The 19,550-nt window shown below is 38.4% G+C and overlaps 1 protein-coding gene across 1 annotated transcript in view; it reads left to right on the top strand.

The window, feature by feature from the left end:
* Positions 1-19,550, top strand: part of POLR3B (DNA-directed RNA polymerase III subunit RPC2) — a 49,824-nt gene that overhangs the window by 8,271 nt on the left and 22,003 nt on the right. The window contains exons 2-6 of the mRNA XM_051210808.1: positions 5,387-5,886; positions 7,596-7,978; positions 11,482-11,742; positions 17,995-18,336; positions 18,969-19,171. Of these exons, the coding sequence (XP_051070829.1) occupies positions 5,511-5,886; positions 7,596-7,978; positions 11,482-11,742; positions 17,995-18,336; positions 18,969-19,171 (1,565 nt within the window). The 5' untranslated portion in view covers positions 5,387-5,510. The remainder of the gene's footprint in view (positions 1-5,386; positions 5,887-7,595; positions 7,979-11,481; positions 11,743-17,994; positions 18,337-18,968; positions 19,172-19,550) is intronic.

Below are 19,550 nucleotides of genomic sequence, written 5' to 3'. Positions count from 1 at the left end.
ATATTGGTAAAAGGGGGCACCAAATATATATGCGCCATACAAAACAATGAGAATGGGAAGAGAAAAAGAAGGTAAGGTGCGTATAAGAAAAAAAGAACATTAACAACCACAGATTAGTGTAAGGTAGTGTAATAATAATAATAGTGATGGGGGAAACGGAAAGGTACGATCAAAAGAAATCTTTCAGTTAAGAAAGAAACAACCATTTTCTATAAAGAAAGTAAAAGAAGGTTACAGCAGGATCGCCACTGGCTTCTATTCTGAGCCATATCTGATAACGTCTCTAGCCACTGTGTAGCACCATCTCTAGGACCCCAGTCAGGGAGTCGTGAAGAACCAACAGGAGCCAGCCCTTTGCAGCTTTCTTTCATACCACGACACCATGTCATACACTGACCACCTCTCTACTTTTTCCAACCAGTCCCAGAGTCGGCAAATAATGCACGACGTGGAATTCTCTGGGACGACATTCGTAGAACATGTCCAAGCCACCGAAGTCGGTGTTTCAAGATGGTGACACCAATTGAATTATCGTCTCTGCACCCGAACACACGATGCCGAAGCTCTGCATTACCGACATGGTGTTGCCACTGAATGTCAGCAATCCTTCGGAGACAACGATGATCAAACACAGAGAGTCGTCTAACGTCCTCAACTCGGAGAGACGAGGTTTCACAAGCATAGAGCAAAACTGCTCTCACCGACGCGTTGTAGATCCGACCTTTTACAACTAGACTGACATCACGAAGGCGCCAAAAATGGCCCAGATTGGCATAAACCGCTCTGGCTTTCACTATATGTGCATTGATCTCATCAATCAGGCCACCATCAGCACTTATGCAGCTACCCAGATACACGAACTTCTCGACTACGTCTATCTGCTCACCATCCAGGGTGAGTACAGGATTGGAATCCTGCCAGTCTTGTAGAAGTACTTTGCAGTTCGAAGGTGCAAAGCACATACCATACCTACGGACACTGATTGCCAACTGATTAAGTGCGGATTGCATGGCTTGGGTATTTTCGCACAGTAAGACAATATTATCCGCATACTCAAGGTCGAGAAGTCTTTCTCCAGGCAACAGATCCACACCGCCATTACTTACATCCATCAGAGCTGTTTCCAGAATGTCGTCGATGGCAAAGTTGATGAGGAATGGTGAGATTGGGCAACCCTGTCTAACCCCACTGCTTGAATGGGACAATGGAGAGAGGTGGTTGTATGCCCTCACTCTGCCTGGGGTGTTTGTATATGGGGCCTTTAGGATGTTAACAAACTTCTCAGGCACACCCTTCTTCACTAGACAATCCCAGAGAACAGTCCTATCCAACGAATCGAAGGCAGCCCTGATGTCAAGAAACACTACGATTGTTGGCCTTTGATAAGTATGGCGGTGTTCTAACATTTGGTGGAGGGTGAAGGTGTGATCAATACATCCTCGACAAGAACGAAAACCAGCCTACTCCTCGCGAGCCAATCATTCTCGGGTTTTGAACAACCTGCGAAGTATGACAGAAGCTAATAGTTTGGACGCAATCGGAAGTAGACTTATACCTCGATAGTTGTTACAGGAACGACGTGAACCCTTTTAAAGATAGGGACAACTATCGACTCATCCCTTGACGTTGGAATACTCTCTAGTTCCCAGACCTTTGTAAACAACGTTGTCCGTTCGTTAGCCAGAAAGCCACCACCATCTTTGAAAAGGGCCGGAGGTAAGTCATCTGGACCCGGTGATTTGTAGTGCTTCAAGAGTTGGAGTTCGTTGCGGACTTCCGCCTCATTTGGTTGATCAGTCTTCACAGGTGTTATAACTTGGGGTTTCCCCGCGTGGGTTCGAATCCCATCCCCGTCTCCAATTGTTATAACTTGTGACCGCCAATTAGTGACTTATCGATCGGATCAATGACGCGTAAACCCGTATGAACAGCTTAGAGTTCTGATTGGTCCTCCTTTCCGCCTAGCCCAGCCAGTTAAGTCCAGAACACCAATCCGAGCCTCTGCGATATGAATCCTTATATTTCAAACATACTGAGTTTATATACCAATCAAACAGACCACAACGTAGCATAAAGTAGAAAATAACATTTGTACAAAATTTGGCCAAATGTGGCTGTGAATGTGGGAAGCAGTGACTAATGGAACTTTCTAATCTAACAGCACATAACCGACTGTTAACGAGGATCCAATCGATTAGTGCTGCCCCAGCTCTAGCGCTTAGTGCGACACCAACGCCAGAAAAACTAGACCAAGATGCTACAGGGTCTCCGGATAAACGCACGTAAAAGAAGCTTTTGAAGCGACAGATGGAGAGCGAATTTGTAGTACTTCACCAGAGTTTTGAGTAGGGGTCTCGGATAGACAATAGACGTCGATATTAAGACTTTCCAAAGACATAGCTAGCCCTATCTGTTGTCCGACCTGCATAAGTGTGCGAACGTTGAAGGCAGTCAGTTTGAATGGTGCACGTGGTTTCAGAAAAACTGCTTCAGTATTCGTATTTGGTGGTAGCATACAATTTTCAACCAGGCAGTGGCTCGAGAGCGTTTAGATAGAACCGAGTTTCCACCATAAGCGAGCTACTGTATAAGTCGAAAAATAAGGATACATAGAGCGGGAATAAAAGAGAGTGAATAAGTGACGTAAAAAATAATAATGATTTGAATTGTTTGACTTTTAATCGAAACGTGAATAGTATTTTCAGTAAATATAGTCCTTTTATTTGATTTGTGTGTGGTCTGTGACACTGCCCGAGTTCCCAGAACAAAGCAGGTGGTCTTCCTAGGGGGTCACACTCCGTGCCTTTGACCTAAAGGTCTAATCCACAATGCAGTGGAGCATGGTGAGGAGATGCAGTCCCATTGTAGCCGGTGACCAACAATTGGTTCATATGCCATTTGTTCCTTCAGGATACTGGAGCGATAGGTAACACCAGAAGACTATCCTGACCCATCGAGTAAACTGGTATTAGCAATTGTTATTGTCTGTTTCGGTTAAAAACAAAACCGTCTTTCTATCTCAGTCCAGGTTACTAGATTGATGGGCAAACTTATTTATGGGATAGTGTAATTGTTCTCTAGCTGCTCCTTAGTTACCTACCATATTTAAACTACTCGAATGTGAAATTGGCGTAATTCCCACAGCTCACAGCCAGTTTATAAACACATAATAGCTATACCTGCTTTGTGAACTGCGGAGGTCTTTATGAGACGTGGTTCAGTTTTAGAAGTCAGGCTGAATAAAATATTAGCTTGTCTGAGAGCCCCCAAATACCCTGGTATGGCCGGTTGAATAATGCTTCTCCTTTGATGCTTAGTGCATCACTGAACGCAGCTAGATTGCACGTCTGTACCACAGGGTCTCTGGATAAGCTTACGTTAAATGAACTGGTTTTGATTACTTGACTAGAATTCCCAGTGTTGGTCTGTGAGTTGTAGCAGACATTGGGAGTAGATTTTGTCTGATCATAAAACTGTGGATGTGATAAATGTTTACTTTGGATTGTACGTATGCTTCCGAGAACTATCAGATTTCGCATCAGTTATGATGCTGAAAAATGATCACTTAAACAGAGTAGAATTTTCAACAAAGACAAGTTGCCAAGTGAGTTAAGTAAAATTACTAACAGAATGAAAATAACAATTCGAACCCGAAGTAAAATAAGTTTGCTCATGATAAAATACTTATAAATTTAGTTCGGATGGATAGTGATGATTCCCAAATTAAAGAAGGCGATTTTCCGGGGGGATTACTGCAATATGTCTTTATATAAAAATCTAGTAGAATAGCGTCAAGACTGTGAATAGAACGACGTCAGGAGATTGACAGTCCGGACGAGTTTAAATATATTACGTACGCGTGAAAAAGCCAGACACTTCACATTTTATCACATGGTCAGATGTTAGGTAGGAGATCATAAACGCGGCTTTAGAAGTTGATTATGTACCAGGTCAAGTTCTTGCCCTACATGTTTTTGTCTGATTCAGAACGAGGGATGTATATATACCCTTGATTTTGCAATTAAACCTTCCTATCTGTTTCAATTTTCTTATTTTAACAGTGGATCTAGTCAACCGTAGGAAGTGTTTGTCGTTGCCCTCAAATGCCCTGGTACAGCCCGAGGATTGAGAGAGTCCTCTCGAAATGCTCTCACATGGCCACGTATATACGGCCACGACCAGGGAAGTCCTACTCATTGCCTTCTCGCTGCAGAGGTGTTGTTTAACAAGATCGAGAGGAAAAAAAGCGAATGTCCTGTGTTTCAAACAGGTTGGTGGATATAGAGGATCCACCTAGGGAAGTTGGAAAACTGATTCCAAACCAATGGTGTACATGGGCTCCAGAATCCTGAGGGAAGGTTGCTGTACTGCCTCATGGATTAGACCAGTAGGTCAAAGACTTGGAGTGTGACCTACTAAGAAAACCATCTGTCTCGATTCAGGTGCCCGGGTAATATTCCAGCCTTCACACAAATAACGAAGTGTGACGCATATATATTTGGTGCCTCCTTGTACCAATGTTTGTGTCTAAATAAATAGTGAATCGGAGCATAACACAATAAAGGTTCAACTAGGCGGGATGGGTTTAATATTTCTTCGTTAGCAGTGATCATCTTACTTATATGTGGGACAAGTTACTACCCGAATACTTGGGCTAAAACACATTACTTCTTTAAATAATTACCCTTCAAGTTTTTAACTAAGATATCTACTCCAAAAGGAAGTAAAGCAGCGTTGGGGAATGAAATGTCGTGATAATCAGTGAGTAAAATAACTTCGTATGCCACGCGTACCCTCAGGATCCTAAAGGCATGTCAGACATGAATTAAGCGCGTTACTCACGTCTTAATTTCGTTGGTGCCTAAATAACTTACAAGACACTAGTTACAAGAATAAACATGATTAAAAGACATTTTGTACGTAATCATGTAATTCTACTACAAAGGAAACTTATTATTCTGCCTAATGGTCTTATGCCTGATATCAACTCACTTGAAAGTTTTCTCCTGAGCAGCCACCTAAAATTTTAAAAAAAGGAAGCTAATTTTTTGGTAAGACATTTATGCATACTCTCATGAGCTAAAGCAAACTACATTTCGAAGTTATAAAGTAACTACTTCTGAATTCTTTAGTTTAGTCAAGTGAGTGCATTGAGGATTTTGACAAAATACGGTTTTTTTATCAGACTTACTCTTCATGTACTGTGTTGAAATATGTAAGCTATATTTACGTGCAACATTGTATGATCAATCCAACGATTAATTTTCTATGGTTTTCATAGAGTTTACTGGAAAATGTACATAGGGATCAGGTTATGAGTTAAGTCGGGATTTATTTCCCTTATTGGCATGATTTTACAAACCTTTCCATGATGATTGTTTTTTAGGCCAGCGGTTGCTCTACATGCTCATCTCACTGAACACAAGTTATCTCAACTATCGTTCTTCGAGAATTGTCATTCATTAGTTGCCTGGTCTGTTGTTATAATCTTCTATTTCATCATTTAAATTATGAATCAAAAACATTATCTTGTTCCATCATTTCTGGCCTCAAAGGGATTGGTTAAACTTCACATCGACTCCTTCAATCATTTTATTCAAACAGAAATAAAAAATATTGTCCGAGCAAACAGTCGTGTCAGTGTTCCAGAAGCCAATTGGTGGTTAGAGTATAATGACATATATATCAAACCTCCAACAGTAAATGATGGAGGGGTTGTCGCCAGCCGTGTTACTCCTCATGACTGCAGACTCCGTGACCTAACATATGCTGGCGAAATTCTTGTTGACGTTACGTTTGTTAGACAGAACGAAGTAGTATCGAAAAAAGGTGTCCTTATTGGTCGCATGCCAATCATGCTAAAAAGCTCCATATGTGTACTAAATGGTAAGCCTCCGTGATAGGTTACGAACATTTATGTGAATTTTTTCAATCCTCCTAGGTTCTCTTTAATGTTTCGTTCGTGTTAATCTTCCATACTAGTAGTTACATCTAGTATAAACATATATCAATACTTTCATTTGTCACACTACTTAGTCTTGTGTCTACTCTATTTGCAGTACCTAAGTGTTAGTGCTTTTGAAATTGATCTGGGAATTTGTAAAGTATTTTTAGGAGGACCTAGTGAATAATGCTTTTTTTAAAAAATGAAACAGCGTCTTTTAATGGTGATCATGTGCTTTATACCACAAAAAGCTAATGTATTTATGTAGTTACGGTCGACCGCTTCACTTATCTTGAGAGTCTCATCAGCCTTTGTGGTCTGATGTTTGACGAAATCTCAGCACGGATACAGAAGGCTCGACTAGCTTTTGCCAACTTGCGTCATTTATGGCGTAGGCGAGATATCCGTCCATCAACCAAAGGACGTGTTTACTGTGCAGCAGTTCGTTCCGTCCTACTTTATGACAGTGAAACATGGCCGGTAAGAGTAGAGGATATTCGTAGGTTACTAGTATTCGATCATGGGTGTCTTGGAAGCAGTGCTTGCATATCCTGGGACCATCGAGTAAGTAATGTAGTTGTTAAGAAACGGGTACTAGGTTAGGGTAGCAAGTCAAATGATGAAGTAATGAGACTTCATCAGTTGAGATGGTTTGGACATGTGTTACGTATGCCCAACCACCGACTGCCTCGACGTGCAATGTTTTCTGGTGTAGGAGTAGGTTGGAAGAAAGCTAGGGGTCCGTCGCTCGCCTAGCACGTCCAGCCGAGTCGAGAATGCCAACAACAGCCTCCACTATGTGAATCATTTATTTCAGACATGCTGGGTTTATACATCAACCAAACAGACCTCAACGCACCATAAAATAGGAAATAACATTCATACACAATAAAGCCAAAAAGTAGCTGTGAACGTGGGAGACAATAATTAATAAACTGAGTATAATTTAGGAACAGTAAATCGTACAATAAGAATCTATAGGTCAAAATAAAGCTTATAATAAGATGAATATAAATATACACAATCTAATTACTGAATAGTTATAACATAAGAATATATAGATAATATTTGTCCATTAAAAGGTCTCAGAAGTTACTCGTAATTTAATCTTCACTAGGATATAACAATATCAGTCTTGAGTTTCTGCATAAATTCAACGAAGATAAAATTTATTTCTCAAAGATAAACCTCTCTTTATAAAAAGTACAGTATTGTAGTAGAATCAATACAGGCCTTTATTCTGACCAAATATCTAATTACGTCTCAAGCCACTGAGTTGCTTAATTTCTGGGATTCTATGCAAGGATTCATAATTTTCTAGTACATGTTAGCCAGTCACAACTATTCTTCATTTTTAGCTCAACAAATTACTTTTAACTATTCAAAATCCATAATTTCTCAAAAATTTTAGTTTATCTACTACTTATGCAGTGATAAGCAAATAATCGAGTTGTTTGCAGTTTATTTCAAATATCCCCTTCGTTAATTTCCTGTTTTGGTCCACGTCTGTTTAAATTCTCACATTAAATTTCCTTGCAACTACCGAAGTTACTTTATTTTAGATACTTGGAAGCCCTCAATAATATAACTCGTTTCTTTTTGGGGGTACTTATCTACAGGCTATCATTTTTATGTCCATTAAATGAATTAGGTAAAAGTCCTTCGGAGCTTATGCGACTTAAAGAATGTCCATTGGATCCTGGCGGTTACTTCATTATTGGTGGTACTGAAAAAGTAGTTCTCATGCAGGAACAAACTTCCAAGAATCGTCTGATCATTGAAGAAGATAGTAAACGTGGATTAGTGTGTTCTGTGACATCGTCCTCTGCTCAAACGAAATCTAAGACTAACATCGTTACGAAAGATGATAAATTTTACCTTTCTCATAATTCCTTCATCGTGGATGTCCCTATTGCCATATTGTTTAAAGCAATGAACATTACTTCTGACCAGGAACTATTGCAGCTTATTGGGACAGAAGAATCTGTTTGGGCTAACTTTGTTCCTAGCCTTAAATTATGTTTGGAATATAATGTAAGTTGATTCATTTGACACTTGTTTTACATATTTTGCCAACCTTTCAGCATACTATGGGCTAAGTTTTGAGGCCGAAGAAATAGCCTTAATACAAGCTTCTTTATATCTCCAAATTAAGTCATTTAGAGCCAACGTTAGTCTCCTCCTCTAAGTAAGAGTATAAGATCTCGTTATAATAGTACTAAATTCTTTATAATCTGGAATTTTTCGGCATATGACACCACATTGTAAGTTTTTCGTTTCCTACAGACATTAGCCATGGTTATAGTATTGTATTTGGTGTATATTCTGACAAATGTCTCCATACAATAGAATTATATGTTCTCAGTTAGGGTTCTATCTATAGTTCCTGCGTCTGCATGCTGTGTGGTCTTTGCACTATTAAAATGTAGCCAATTATTCTGTTACAGGATTGTTCCAACTGGAACTTTATGAACATCTGATGAGACCTCATTCTGTTGCGGACTTTCAACTTGCCAGTTATATTTTCTGTCTTCAATGTAGTTATAACTGGAGCTTGGTTTTGAAATCGGCCGCACTGAATCACTGGGAAGAATAAAATACAACTACTGCATCTTCTGTATCACTGCTTACTGACGGCCCATTTAAGAATTGACTTATATGTTCTTCCGTCATACATTCATTTCTCATCTTTTGATAAAATGCATTAGTGATATTAGTGATTGTATCAATTATTTATGTGTAAAATAGAAAGCCAGACTGATTCAGCTTATCTGTCTGTAATTTTTCTAGAAGAATTTCGGCCGAATTTCCGTGAACTTCTGATGAGACAATGCTTTTATTTGTCTCAAAAGAAAAAGGATTTTTCTCTGATACATCTTAAGTCCTGGGACTAATTGATTTGAAGTTGAAAAGATGATACAACTTTTTCTCCTTATGCATCCGTTAAGTTAATGACGCCACACCTGTCACTGTTTGTTGTACCTTCAAAAGGCCCCTAAATGCCCTGGTATGGCTGAGAGTGGGGTGGGCCCGCCCTCCAACTCGAAATGCTCTCACGCGGCCACGCGTAACAAGCCTTTGCCAGGGAAGTCCTACTCACTGCCTTCTCGAGGCGGGAGTGTTGTTTATAAAAATGAGAGGACCAAAAGCGAACGTCCGGCGCTTTAACCGGATTCAAAACCAATGGTGCACATAGGCTCCAGTATCCATGAGGGAACAAATGGCGTATAAACCAGTTGTTGGTCACCGGCTACAATGGGACTGCATCTCCTCACCATGCTCCACTGCATTGTGGATTAGACCTTTAGGTCAAAGGCACGGAGTGTGACCCCCTAGGAAGACCACTTGCTTTGTTCTGGGAACCCGGGCAGTATCACAGCTCACACACACACAAATATTGTGTAGCGCATATATATTTGGTGCCCTTTTGTACCAATATTTAGGTGTTGAAATACATAAAGTACCTTCAAAAGAAAAATGTTCTTGAGTTATATTGGGGCCTCTGTGAACAGGTCGTTATTGTGTTGTATTAGCTAGTTCGATTAGTGATTAATGAACAATTGTCAAAATCTGAACTCCTGTTAGTCCTGGAGCTCCTTCCAACCCAGTGTCTAATCAGAAGACGAACCCATAAAGAAGATTAATTCTTTTTTCAGTCGTGGCTAAAAACTCGTGGAGTAATATAACTCGAATATCTGACCTACAGCAATACAAATAGAAAATTGCGATGTTTGTACGGTTTGATCAGAAGTAATATAAAAACGGAGCAATAGGGAATTAATTAGTGATGTGTATGAAAAAAAGATGAGACATAATAACAGTTTATGGGTTGAAAGAATTGACGCAGCAGAATGTACACAGCACTAAGAAAGTTGTCTTAAGAATGAAGAAGGTTTGATAGAAATTATTTCACTCATTTATAGCAGGTTTCAATACATTTGAAATGTATCAAGTGCCGATTTGATAAATAAATGTGGTTATTAATTTCTGCCGATCACTAAATAATTATTGGTAGTTATCGTATTGTCTCCTTTACTTTATTTTTATATGTAAATGTAGGAGTTGTGATACATGTTTTCTCACTAATTACCTACCTTGAGATTGTTTACCGTTCTACATTTACGTAGGTGCTAATGTCTTTGTATTCTAACTTTAGTAAGATACTTAAGTTTTGTCTAGTGCGAAATTGTGGGTATGTAAGCAAATATTCTCCTGAGAACAAGGTACATTTATTTAACCCGCGATGCCACACATTTGTAAATTGCAGTCACAATAAATAGTGAGAGTATAGTTAAATGAGGAACGAGTTCAATTCATTTTCGTCTTTGGTTCGATCCCTTACCATGTTCATTTGCAAATGCTTCAAATACTTTTTTTGATGAGTTGAATAAAGGTAATAACTCTAGGTAAAGTTTTCATAAATTGTATTCAGTCTCTAAGTAATAGAAGAATGCAGTAAACGAGTTTTCTTCATTGACAACTATCGTAAACATAATATCATTTCACGGGAGTATTTTTATTTTACAGTTATGGTTATTCGTTCGAACTTATCTAATTTGTATTATGAAGACTTTCAATAACTGAAGCTGTGAATGTCGGTTTATGACTATCTGATTGGTTGTGTTGTTTGAAGTTGAAGTCGTTTTGTAACATGTACTCACGTAATCCAAATTATTGATTTGAACTCCCTGAAATGAACAGCTATCGACAGAAAACTTATTCTTACTTAACAATTATGATCCATTCACAGACAAAATAAAAAAACAGTTACTGAGGAGCCAATGAATTTCTTTCTTCAGATATATATCAGTTTCCCTTCTTTTATACACAATGGCGCAGATGCATCCATTCTTTGTCTTCCCCCAATTCCTCATAACTTTTTTTATGTTTTTACTTCACTAATTTATATTTTGTTGAACCGTATCTTCGATGCATAGTCTTTTCTATCTCTACTTATATTGTTACTACTTTACTATTCTGGGATTTGACCTAACAATTCCAACAGCTTGCGCTAATGGGGTATGGCAACTTGACTGATGTACATACGTACCAGGTTCTACGTTACTATTGTCTGACTATTATGGTTTTTTTACTTTTAAACGCTACTAACGAAGCATTTTTTGTACGCAGTAAAATCGATAGGTTAAAACTAAAGAAATTAGTATCAAATGGTTTGTAAAACTCTGTAATTATGTGACCAATTTTCGGGAAATATAACAAAAAAATCAATTTGGATGTTGATTGTTCTAAACCATTATTGTAACCGTGTTTATCCAATGGTTCACAACGTTGATAACTCCTCCATGTTAAAAAGGATACTGAAACTGGCTTTTACAATTGATTAATTGCTGTCGTGCTTGGTTCTGTTATTCACGAATTCAGTTGACTCTTGACTGCAGCCATCATTTCACTCCGAAGTGAAATAGTATGATCCATTAATGTGAAATGATAACGAAAGTTATTTTGTAAATGGTTTCATCTTTAAAGTGTACTCAAAGTTGTTAAAATCACTCAACTTTGGATTTTCTTTTTTTCAGATCCATACCTGTTTAGATGCTTGCAATTGGTTACATTCACGTTTAAGACAACCTCGATATCGCACTGCTTTCGGAACTAGTAGGACGCTACGAACTGCTGCTAATATTTTAGAGACAGATATTATCTTAGAAATACAGAGATTTTTACGAGATATAATTATTACACATATTGAAATGGAAAAACTTAACTTTGCGCCGCGTGCATTCTTCTTGGGTCAGATGGTTCGTTATTTAATACTAGCCAACGAAAAACGTATTCCTGTAAGTCCTATTTCATCATATAACTTGAGTTATATGCAGTTCATCAAATCAGTTACTTTATCTCATGAATAGAAAAATTGTAAATCTTTTTTTCGATGGTAAAACATATTGAAACAGGTGTGATAAAGTAGTGAAACTGAATTCAGTTAGTGTAAAAATAATTAAGAATACATATCACTTATATTAACTCATATAATCATGAATCCATTTCCATGCACTTCGTGTTGCATTTTAACCTGGCCAGTAAATTATATTCTCCTCTAGACGTGTAAGTTTTAAAACTTAAGTGTCAATTTGCTGGGTACATAAACGTAAGGTACGCCGACGATAAGTATTGTAAATAAAGCTTCGTTACCTAATGTTCGTAGTTTCGTTATTTTTCATAAAAGATACAAATAATCCATAGTTTTTTTATTGGGAGCTATTATTTTTGATGTTACCTAATTCATGTCCTGTTTTAATTAGATTTCATTCCAAATTCTAACAAAAACCATCAGTTTGGAATTATTTATTTATTTAAACACAAAAATATTGGTAAGAAGGGGCACCAAATATATATGCGCCATACAAAACAATGAGAATGGGAAGAGAAAAAGAAGGTAAGGTGCGTATAAGAAAAAAAGAACATTAACAACCACAGATTAGTGTAAGGTAGTGTAATAATAATAATAGTGATGGGGGAAACGGAAAGGTACGATCAAAAGAAATCTTTCAGTTAAGAAAGAAACAACCATTTTCTATAAAGAAAGTAAAAGAAGGTTACAGCAGGATCGCCACTGGCTTCTATTCTGAGCCATATCTGATAACGTCTCTAGCCACTGTGTAGCACCATCTCTAGGACCCCAGTCAGGGAGTCGTGAAGAACCAACAGGAGCCAGCCCTTTGCAGCTTTCTTTCATACCACGACACCATGTCATACACTGACCACCTCTCTACTTTTTCCAACCAGTCCCAGAGTCGGCAAATAATGCACGACGTGGAATTCTCTGGGACGACATTCGTAGAACATGTCCAAGCCACCGAAGTCGGTGTTTCAAGATGGTGACACCAATTGAATTATCGTCTCTGCACCCGAACACACGATGCCGAAGCTCTGCATTACCGACATGGTGTTGCCACTGAATGTCAGCAATCCTTCGGAGACAACGATGATCAAACACAGAGAGTCGTCTAACGTCCTCAACTCGGAGAGACGAGGTTTCACAAGCATAGAGCAAAACTGCTCTCACCGACGCGTTGTAGATCCGACCTTTTACAACTAGACTGACATCACGAAGGCGCCAAAAATGGCCCAGATTGGCATAAACCGCTCTGGCTTTCACTATATGTGCATTGATCTCATCAATCAGGCCACCATCAGCACTTATGCAGCTACCCAGATACACGAACTTCTCGACTACGTCTATCTGCTCACCATCCAGGGTGAGTACAGGATTGGAATCCTGCCAGTCTTGTAGAAGTACTTTGCAGTTCGAAGGTGCAAAGCACATACCATACCTACGGACACTGATTGCCAACTGATTAAGTGCGGATTGCATGGCTTGGGTATTTTCGCACAGTAAGACAATATTATCCGCATACTCAAGGTCGAGAAGTCTTTCTCCAGGCAACAGATCCACACCGCCATTACTTACATCCATCAGAGCTGTTTCCAGAATGTCGTCGATGGCAAAGTTGATGAGGAATGGTGAGATTGGGCAACCCTGTCTAACCCCACTGCTTGAATGGGACAATGGAGAGAGGTGGTTGTATGCCCTCACTCTGCCTGGGGTGTTTGTATATGGGGCCTTTAGGATGTTAACAAACTTCTCAGGCACACCCTTCTTCACTAGACAATCCCAGAGAACAGTCCTATCCAACGAATCGAAGGCAGCCCTGATGTCAAGAAACACTACGATTGTTGGCCTTTGATAAGTATGGCGGTGTTCTAACATTTGGTGGAGGGTGAAGGTGTGATCAATACATCCTCGACAAGAACGAAAACCAGCCTACTCCTCGCGAGCCAATCATTCTCGGGTTTTGAACAACCTGCGAAGTATGACAGAAGCTAATAGTTTGGACGCAATCGGAAGTAGACTTATACCTCGATAGTTGTTACAGGAACGACGTGAACCCTTTTTAAAGATAGGGACAACTATCGACTCATCCCTTGACGTTGGAATACTCTCTAGTTCCCAGACCTTTGTAAACAACGTTGTCCGTTCGTTAGCCAGAAAGCCACCACCATCTTTGAAAAGGGCCGGAGGTAAGTCATCTGGACCCGGTGATTTGTAGTGCTTCAAGAGTTGGAGTTCGTTGCGGACTTCCGCCTCATTTGGTTGATCAGTCTTCACAGGTGTTATAACTTGGGGTTTCCCCGCGTGGGTTCGAATCCCATCCCCGTCTCCAATTGTTATAACTTGTGACCGCCAATTAGTGACTTATCGATCGGATCAATGACGCGTAAACCCGTATGAACAGCTTAGAGTTCTGATTGGTCCTCCTTTCCGCCTAGCCCAGCCAGTTAAGTCCAGAACACCAATCCGAGCCTCTGCGATATGAATCCTTATATTTCAAACATACTGAGTTTATATACCAATCAAACAGACCACAACGTAGCATAAAGTAGAAAATAACATTTGTACAAAATTTGGCCAAATGTGGCTGTGAATGTGGGAAGCAGTGACTAATGGAACTTTCTAATCTAACAGCACATAACCGACTGTTAACGAGGATCCAATCGATTAGTGCTGCCCCAGCTCTAGCGCTTAGTGCGACACCAACGCCAGAAAAACTAGACCAAGATGCTACAGGGTCTCCGGATAAACGCACGTAAAAGAAGCTTTTGAAGCGACAGATGGAGAGCGAATTTGTAGTACTTCACCAGAGTTTTGAGTAGGGGTCTCGGATAGACAATAGACGTCGATATTAAGACTTTCCAAAGACATAGCTAGCCCTATCTGTTGTCCGACCTGCATAAGTGTGCGAACGTTGAAGGCAGTCAGTTTGAATGGTGCACGTGGTTTCAGAAAAACTGCTTCAGTATTCGTATTTGGTGGTAGCATACAATTTTCAACCAGGCAGTGGCTCGAGAGCGTTTAGATAGAACCGAGTTTCCACCATAAGCGAGCTACTGTATAAGTCGAAAAATAAGGATACATAGAGCGGGAATAAAAGAGAGTGAATAAGTGACGTAAAAAATAATAATGATTTGAATTGTTTGACTTTTAATCGAAACGTGAATAGTATTTTCAGTAAATATAGTCCTTTTATTTGATTTGTGTGTGGTCTGTGACACTGCCCGAGTTCCCAGAACAAAGCAGGTGGTCTTCCTAGGGGGTCACACTCCGTGCCTTTGACCTAAAGGTCTAATCCACAATGCAGTGGAGCATGGTGAGGAGATGCAGTCCCATTGTAGCCGGTGACCAACAACTGGTTTATACGCCATTTGTTCCCTCATGGATACTGGAGCCTATGTGCACCATTGGTTTTGAATCCGGTTAAAGCGCCGGACGTTCGCTTTTGGTCCTCTCATTTTTATAAACAACACTCCCGCCTCGAGAAGGCAGTGAGTAGGACTTCCCTGGCAAAGGCTTGTTACGCGTGGCCGCGTGAGAGCATTTCGAGTTGGAGGGCGGGCCCACCCCACTCTCAGCCATCCCAGTGCATTCGGGGCTTGGAATAATTGAACTTAATTGTGTGTTAACCAAGTGTTGACCATGAGGTGTTTTACCCTAAACTAGTATTTCAATCTATTTGGCTGCGTTTAGGACTGATTTGTCTCAGGTACACTTAGTTGCAAGTATGGATTTCATATCTAAAATTAAGGATTAAAAGCTCTAGTTTGTCCCTACTAATAAATTTGCATAGATGAAGGGCTTTTTTTAAAGAATACAGTCATCTATAATAGCAATAATCTCTTTATTCAATATCATATGTTTAATACAGAGGTGGAACTCTCAGCATAAAATATCTCAACAGGGCGTTCCTATCCTTCTTTACGTTAAAATTGGTGTGTGTACATATAAATCCAAGTTGTTTAGTAAGATTTACAACAGTGATTCGTATTTGTGTATTTTTAACCTCATATGTTTCCGGTTATTTTTTTATTTACGAATGTCTTATGTGTTAAGTGGATAGTTTAGATTTGATAACTCTTACCAGTTGTGCAAGGTTCTAAATGCTTATGCACAGCCCTGTTTATAATGAAATCGTAAAGTTCCTCACTGACTGTCTAAAGTTCTTATTCAGTGGAGTTTAATGCTACTAATTTAGTATCTTAGTAACGTGAGATCAACTTTCAATCATTGAGTCGTTTGTGAAAATGTAATCCAACGCACAAAGATATAGTTCGTCGAAGGTTATCTCTCTCCTCAGCACAATAACTGTTATTCGGTTTGGCATACAAGCCTACATATGGGATTACATTTTCTCATAGGAGTCAAGTTTTTAACATTTAGATATATACCTGTTTGAAAACAAAGCAAACCAGGATAAAGAATTCAAATTTGTTCAGAAAAAAATGTAAACGTTTGATTATTTGCAGTAGGTAAATTAATTTTATAAAACCAAACCAGAATGAATAGTAAACGTAAATAAGTTTATTTCATGGGATAAATGGTTCGACTAATGATGATCGCGACAAAAGGTTTTTACAAATACTTAGTTAAGTGATAGAAGGATAAACGTTTCTTTGCTCATTTAATGACATATGAACACTAAACTAAAAACCATCCTGTTTTTAATCGGTGTAAGTGTATTTCAAGTCATTGTCCTACTGACTGATGTGATTATCATGAGCCAATCTTTGAAGTCAGTATTTTGTATCAATGCTTATTATTCGCATACTTATTTTCTCATTTATTGTAACTTCTTTCAGAGGATAAAACCGGAATCTATAATGTTTTTTAATGTCGTCGTACATTTGTGTACTTACGGCGTTCTCTTTGGAATCTGAATAGCTGATACCAGAAATTCCAGCAGTAACTCCATGTCCTGGAAGTAGTTGAAACCTTCTTATTAGCTTCCATTGAAGTAATTGTTTGAGGAGAAATTCGACATTTTGGGGATCAGTGTTCAATGTACCTCTTCCAGACCAAAAACTTTTGATTACGTTTCATAATTTAACCAATTAAGATTGAATTATTTTCACACTTTATGATATCACTGAGAAATTTTCGCTCATCGCTAAAACCGAGATCCAAGGTTAGGGTTAATGTATCGCCAACTTTCCTGGGATATGTAGCAATAGAGTATTTTTAAAAATGAATGTCATGAAATACCGAAATTGTCTTATACGTAACATATGAAATTCGATTGTTTTAGATAGTGATCAACAATGAAATCCAAGACTCATTTAGTTCTATTTGAAACTCACCGGGTTGATGTAAATTCATCCTAGTGTTAATGTTCACACTAAGATTTAATCTGAAAATCTATCGCCTCAAGCACCGACGAGTCACTCATTAAGCTAATATGTTATGATAGCCACACACGTCATCCAATGGTCCCAATATTTATTATTTATTAAGGTTGACATCCAGGACTGAATTTGACCAACAAATTTATCTGAACATTTGTGGTGGCAAAACTTTAGCCCTATCAATTCCTAATTTATCAACGCCTTTAAAGAAAATTGTTTGCTCACTAAAACTCAGGCTCGCTAGTGTTGCTATTACAATTATCATTAATTGTTAGATTTAAGGGTTTGGCTTGAGTAACTGGGACTTTCAACAAAATAATTTGTTAGTTGAGAAATTATTGGGAAAGTCCTACCTTGCACAACCCTTTTTTAGTATTTTCTATTCTCATCCTCATTTTTTTCCAACTGGTCACTTAATAAGACGTAATTAAAACAGATTATTTCTACCAATATCGTGTATTATGTATTGTTTTACTGGCCTCAATCTTCTTGATTTGTGAGGACGAAGATTCTAACCTCTTAAAGGTCCATCGTTGGATATCATCCCAGGTAGAATTGTTTTTTATTTTCCTAACAAATGAAGCATACTAATATCCTATCTTAAACGACCTATTATTCAGTAGTAACGTTTAAAGGCTCCGATGTAAACATTTCCACAAGTTTTACGTATACGTTTTAGAAGGGACCTAACATAAATTTCTTCCAAGTTACTTGGGACTTACACAACTATCCCCTCGTACTCTGTACGTTTCTGTTTCAATTTTCTATAATATCTTCTAATTAATTTTTTCCATGCATATTTTTAAATATGTATATCAATTTTCAAAATAAATCAATTTTATGATTGTTAGCCAGATGATCGGGATTTTTATGGGAACAAACGTATCGAATTGGCTGGTAGCTTGTTGGCCCTTTTATTCGAAGACGTCTTCAAGACATTTAACGAAGATCTCTGGTTAACAGTGTCCAAGATTGATACAAAACGCCGATGTACACCTTTTGATATATCTCGACATATCAAAACGTGGATGATAACCGAACAGTTAAATAGAGCAATTTCTTCTGGAAATTGGATCATAAAACGATTCCGTATGATGCGACATGGTGTTACACAAGTTGTTAGCCGTTTATCTTACGTTGCTGCCTTAGGACATATGACTCGAATGACGAGCCAATTTGAAAAAACTCGTAAGGTTAGTCTTTGGAAAGTGTGATTGATGAGGAATAAAATTATTACTGCTAATTGTAAGGGTTTGTATTTTACTATTGTCCATATTTAACAACGAATTCGATCAGTCTCAAACAGAAGTAAGTACCATAATCGGTAGACAAATCGACGAATGCTGTTGGATTCAGTTACATCGAGCTGACAAGTCCTGTGTAGGGTGAAATGTGCGTTTTACACTTTAACTATAGTCACTATCGAAAAGCGTTACAAAAATGCATGCTTCACGACTCGTATCTACTGCTATTCGTCAATTTTCTGTAAAAAAAAGACTACGAACACCATTATTCACTTGTGTAAAAAACATAACCCTTGAATTTTTCTGTATGCAGTATTTTTTTCCAAAGAAAATATATTCGTAGTCTCTAGCTAAGTTAAATAAAGATAATGTAAACACGCAAAAATGTTTTCTGAAATCACTAAGACAAAGTAAGATGAATCATTGTAATACGTTCTACTCCTTATTCGCGTCATATAGTATCATAGTTTATGCGCTCCTGAAGTGTTGTTTTACTAGGTGCAACGGATAAATGTTTTCCATTTCTTCGTAATAATGGATTGTTTACATTGCTATACAGAGTATCGTTTTTCTTACTATAGGTCTCTGGTCCACGTTCTATTCATGCAAGCCAATGGGGTCTTATCTGCCCATCTGACACACCTGAAGGGGAAGCTTGTGGACTTGTTAAAAATGTTGCTCTCATGTGTCATGTTACGGTCGAAGTAGACGATGCACATTTGATTGAGCTAATTAGCAACTATTATACATTTCCACTCTACCAGATGAGATATGCTAAAAATGAGTATGTTGATGTTCGCCTTTTAATAATATTACTTTAATTTACATTTTCCTCTGACTAATAAATTTATTGAACCAATTATCTAATCCAAGTGGATTTTTGAGGCCTGCCATCTTATTCATACCTTCAATTTGCATTGCTGTTTATAGCTGTTTTGCAACAGCATAGTTGAATTTTACGATTACTGTGAACTAATCAATTATCAGAATTGGGTAAATTGTCGCTCGAATGGGTCACCTAAATTATTGTACTTGAGGCTCGCTCTCGCGCTACACTTTTATTTAATTTTGTCATATAGATACTAGTAAAGGTAGTGAAGCGTCCTTTCAACTTTTAACAGATAAATCTATCTGAAATCCCTCTCATGAACTTATAACGCAGA

This window comes from Schistosoma haematobium, chromosome ZW (genome assembly GCF_000699445.3).
Source record: "Schistosoma haematobium chromosome ZW, whole genome shotgun sequence".
NCBI lineage: Eukaryota > Metazoa > Platyhelminthes > Trematoda > Strigeidida > Schistosomatidae > Schistosoma > Schistosoma haematobium.
Note: the sequence above shows the minus strand (reverse complement) of the source record. Positions and strands in the feature narration are given on the sequence as shown.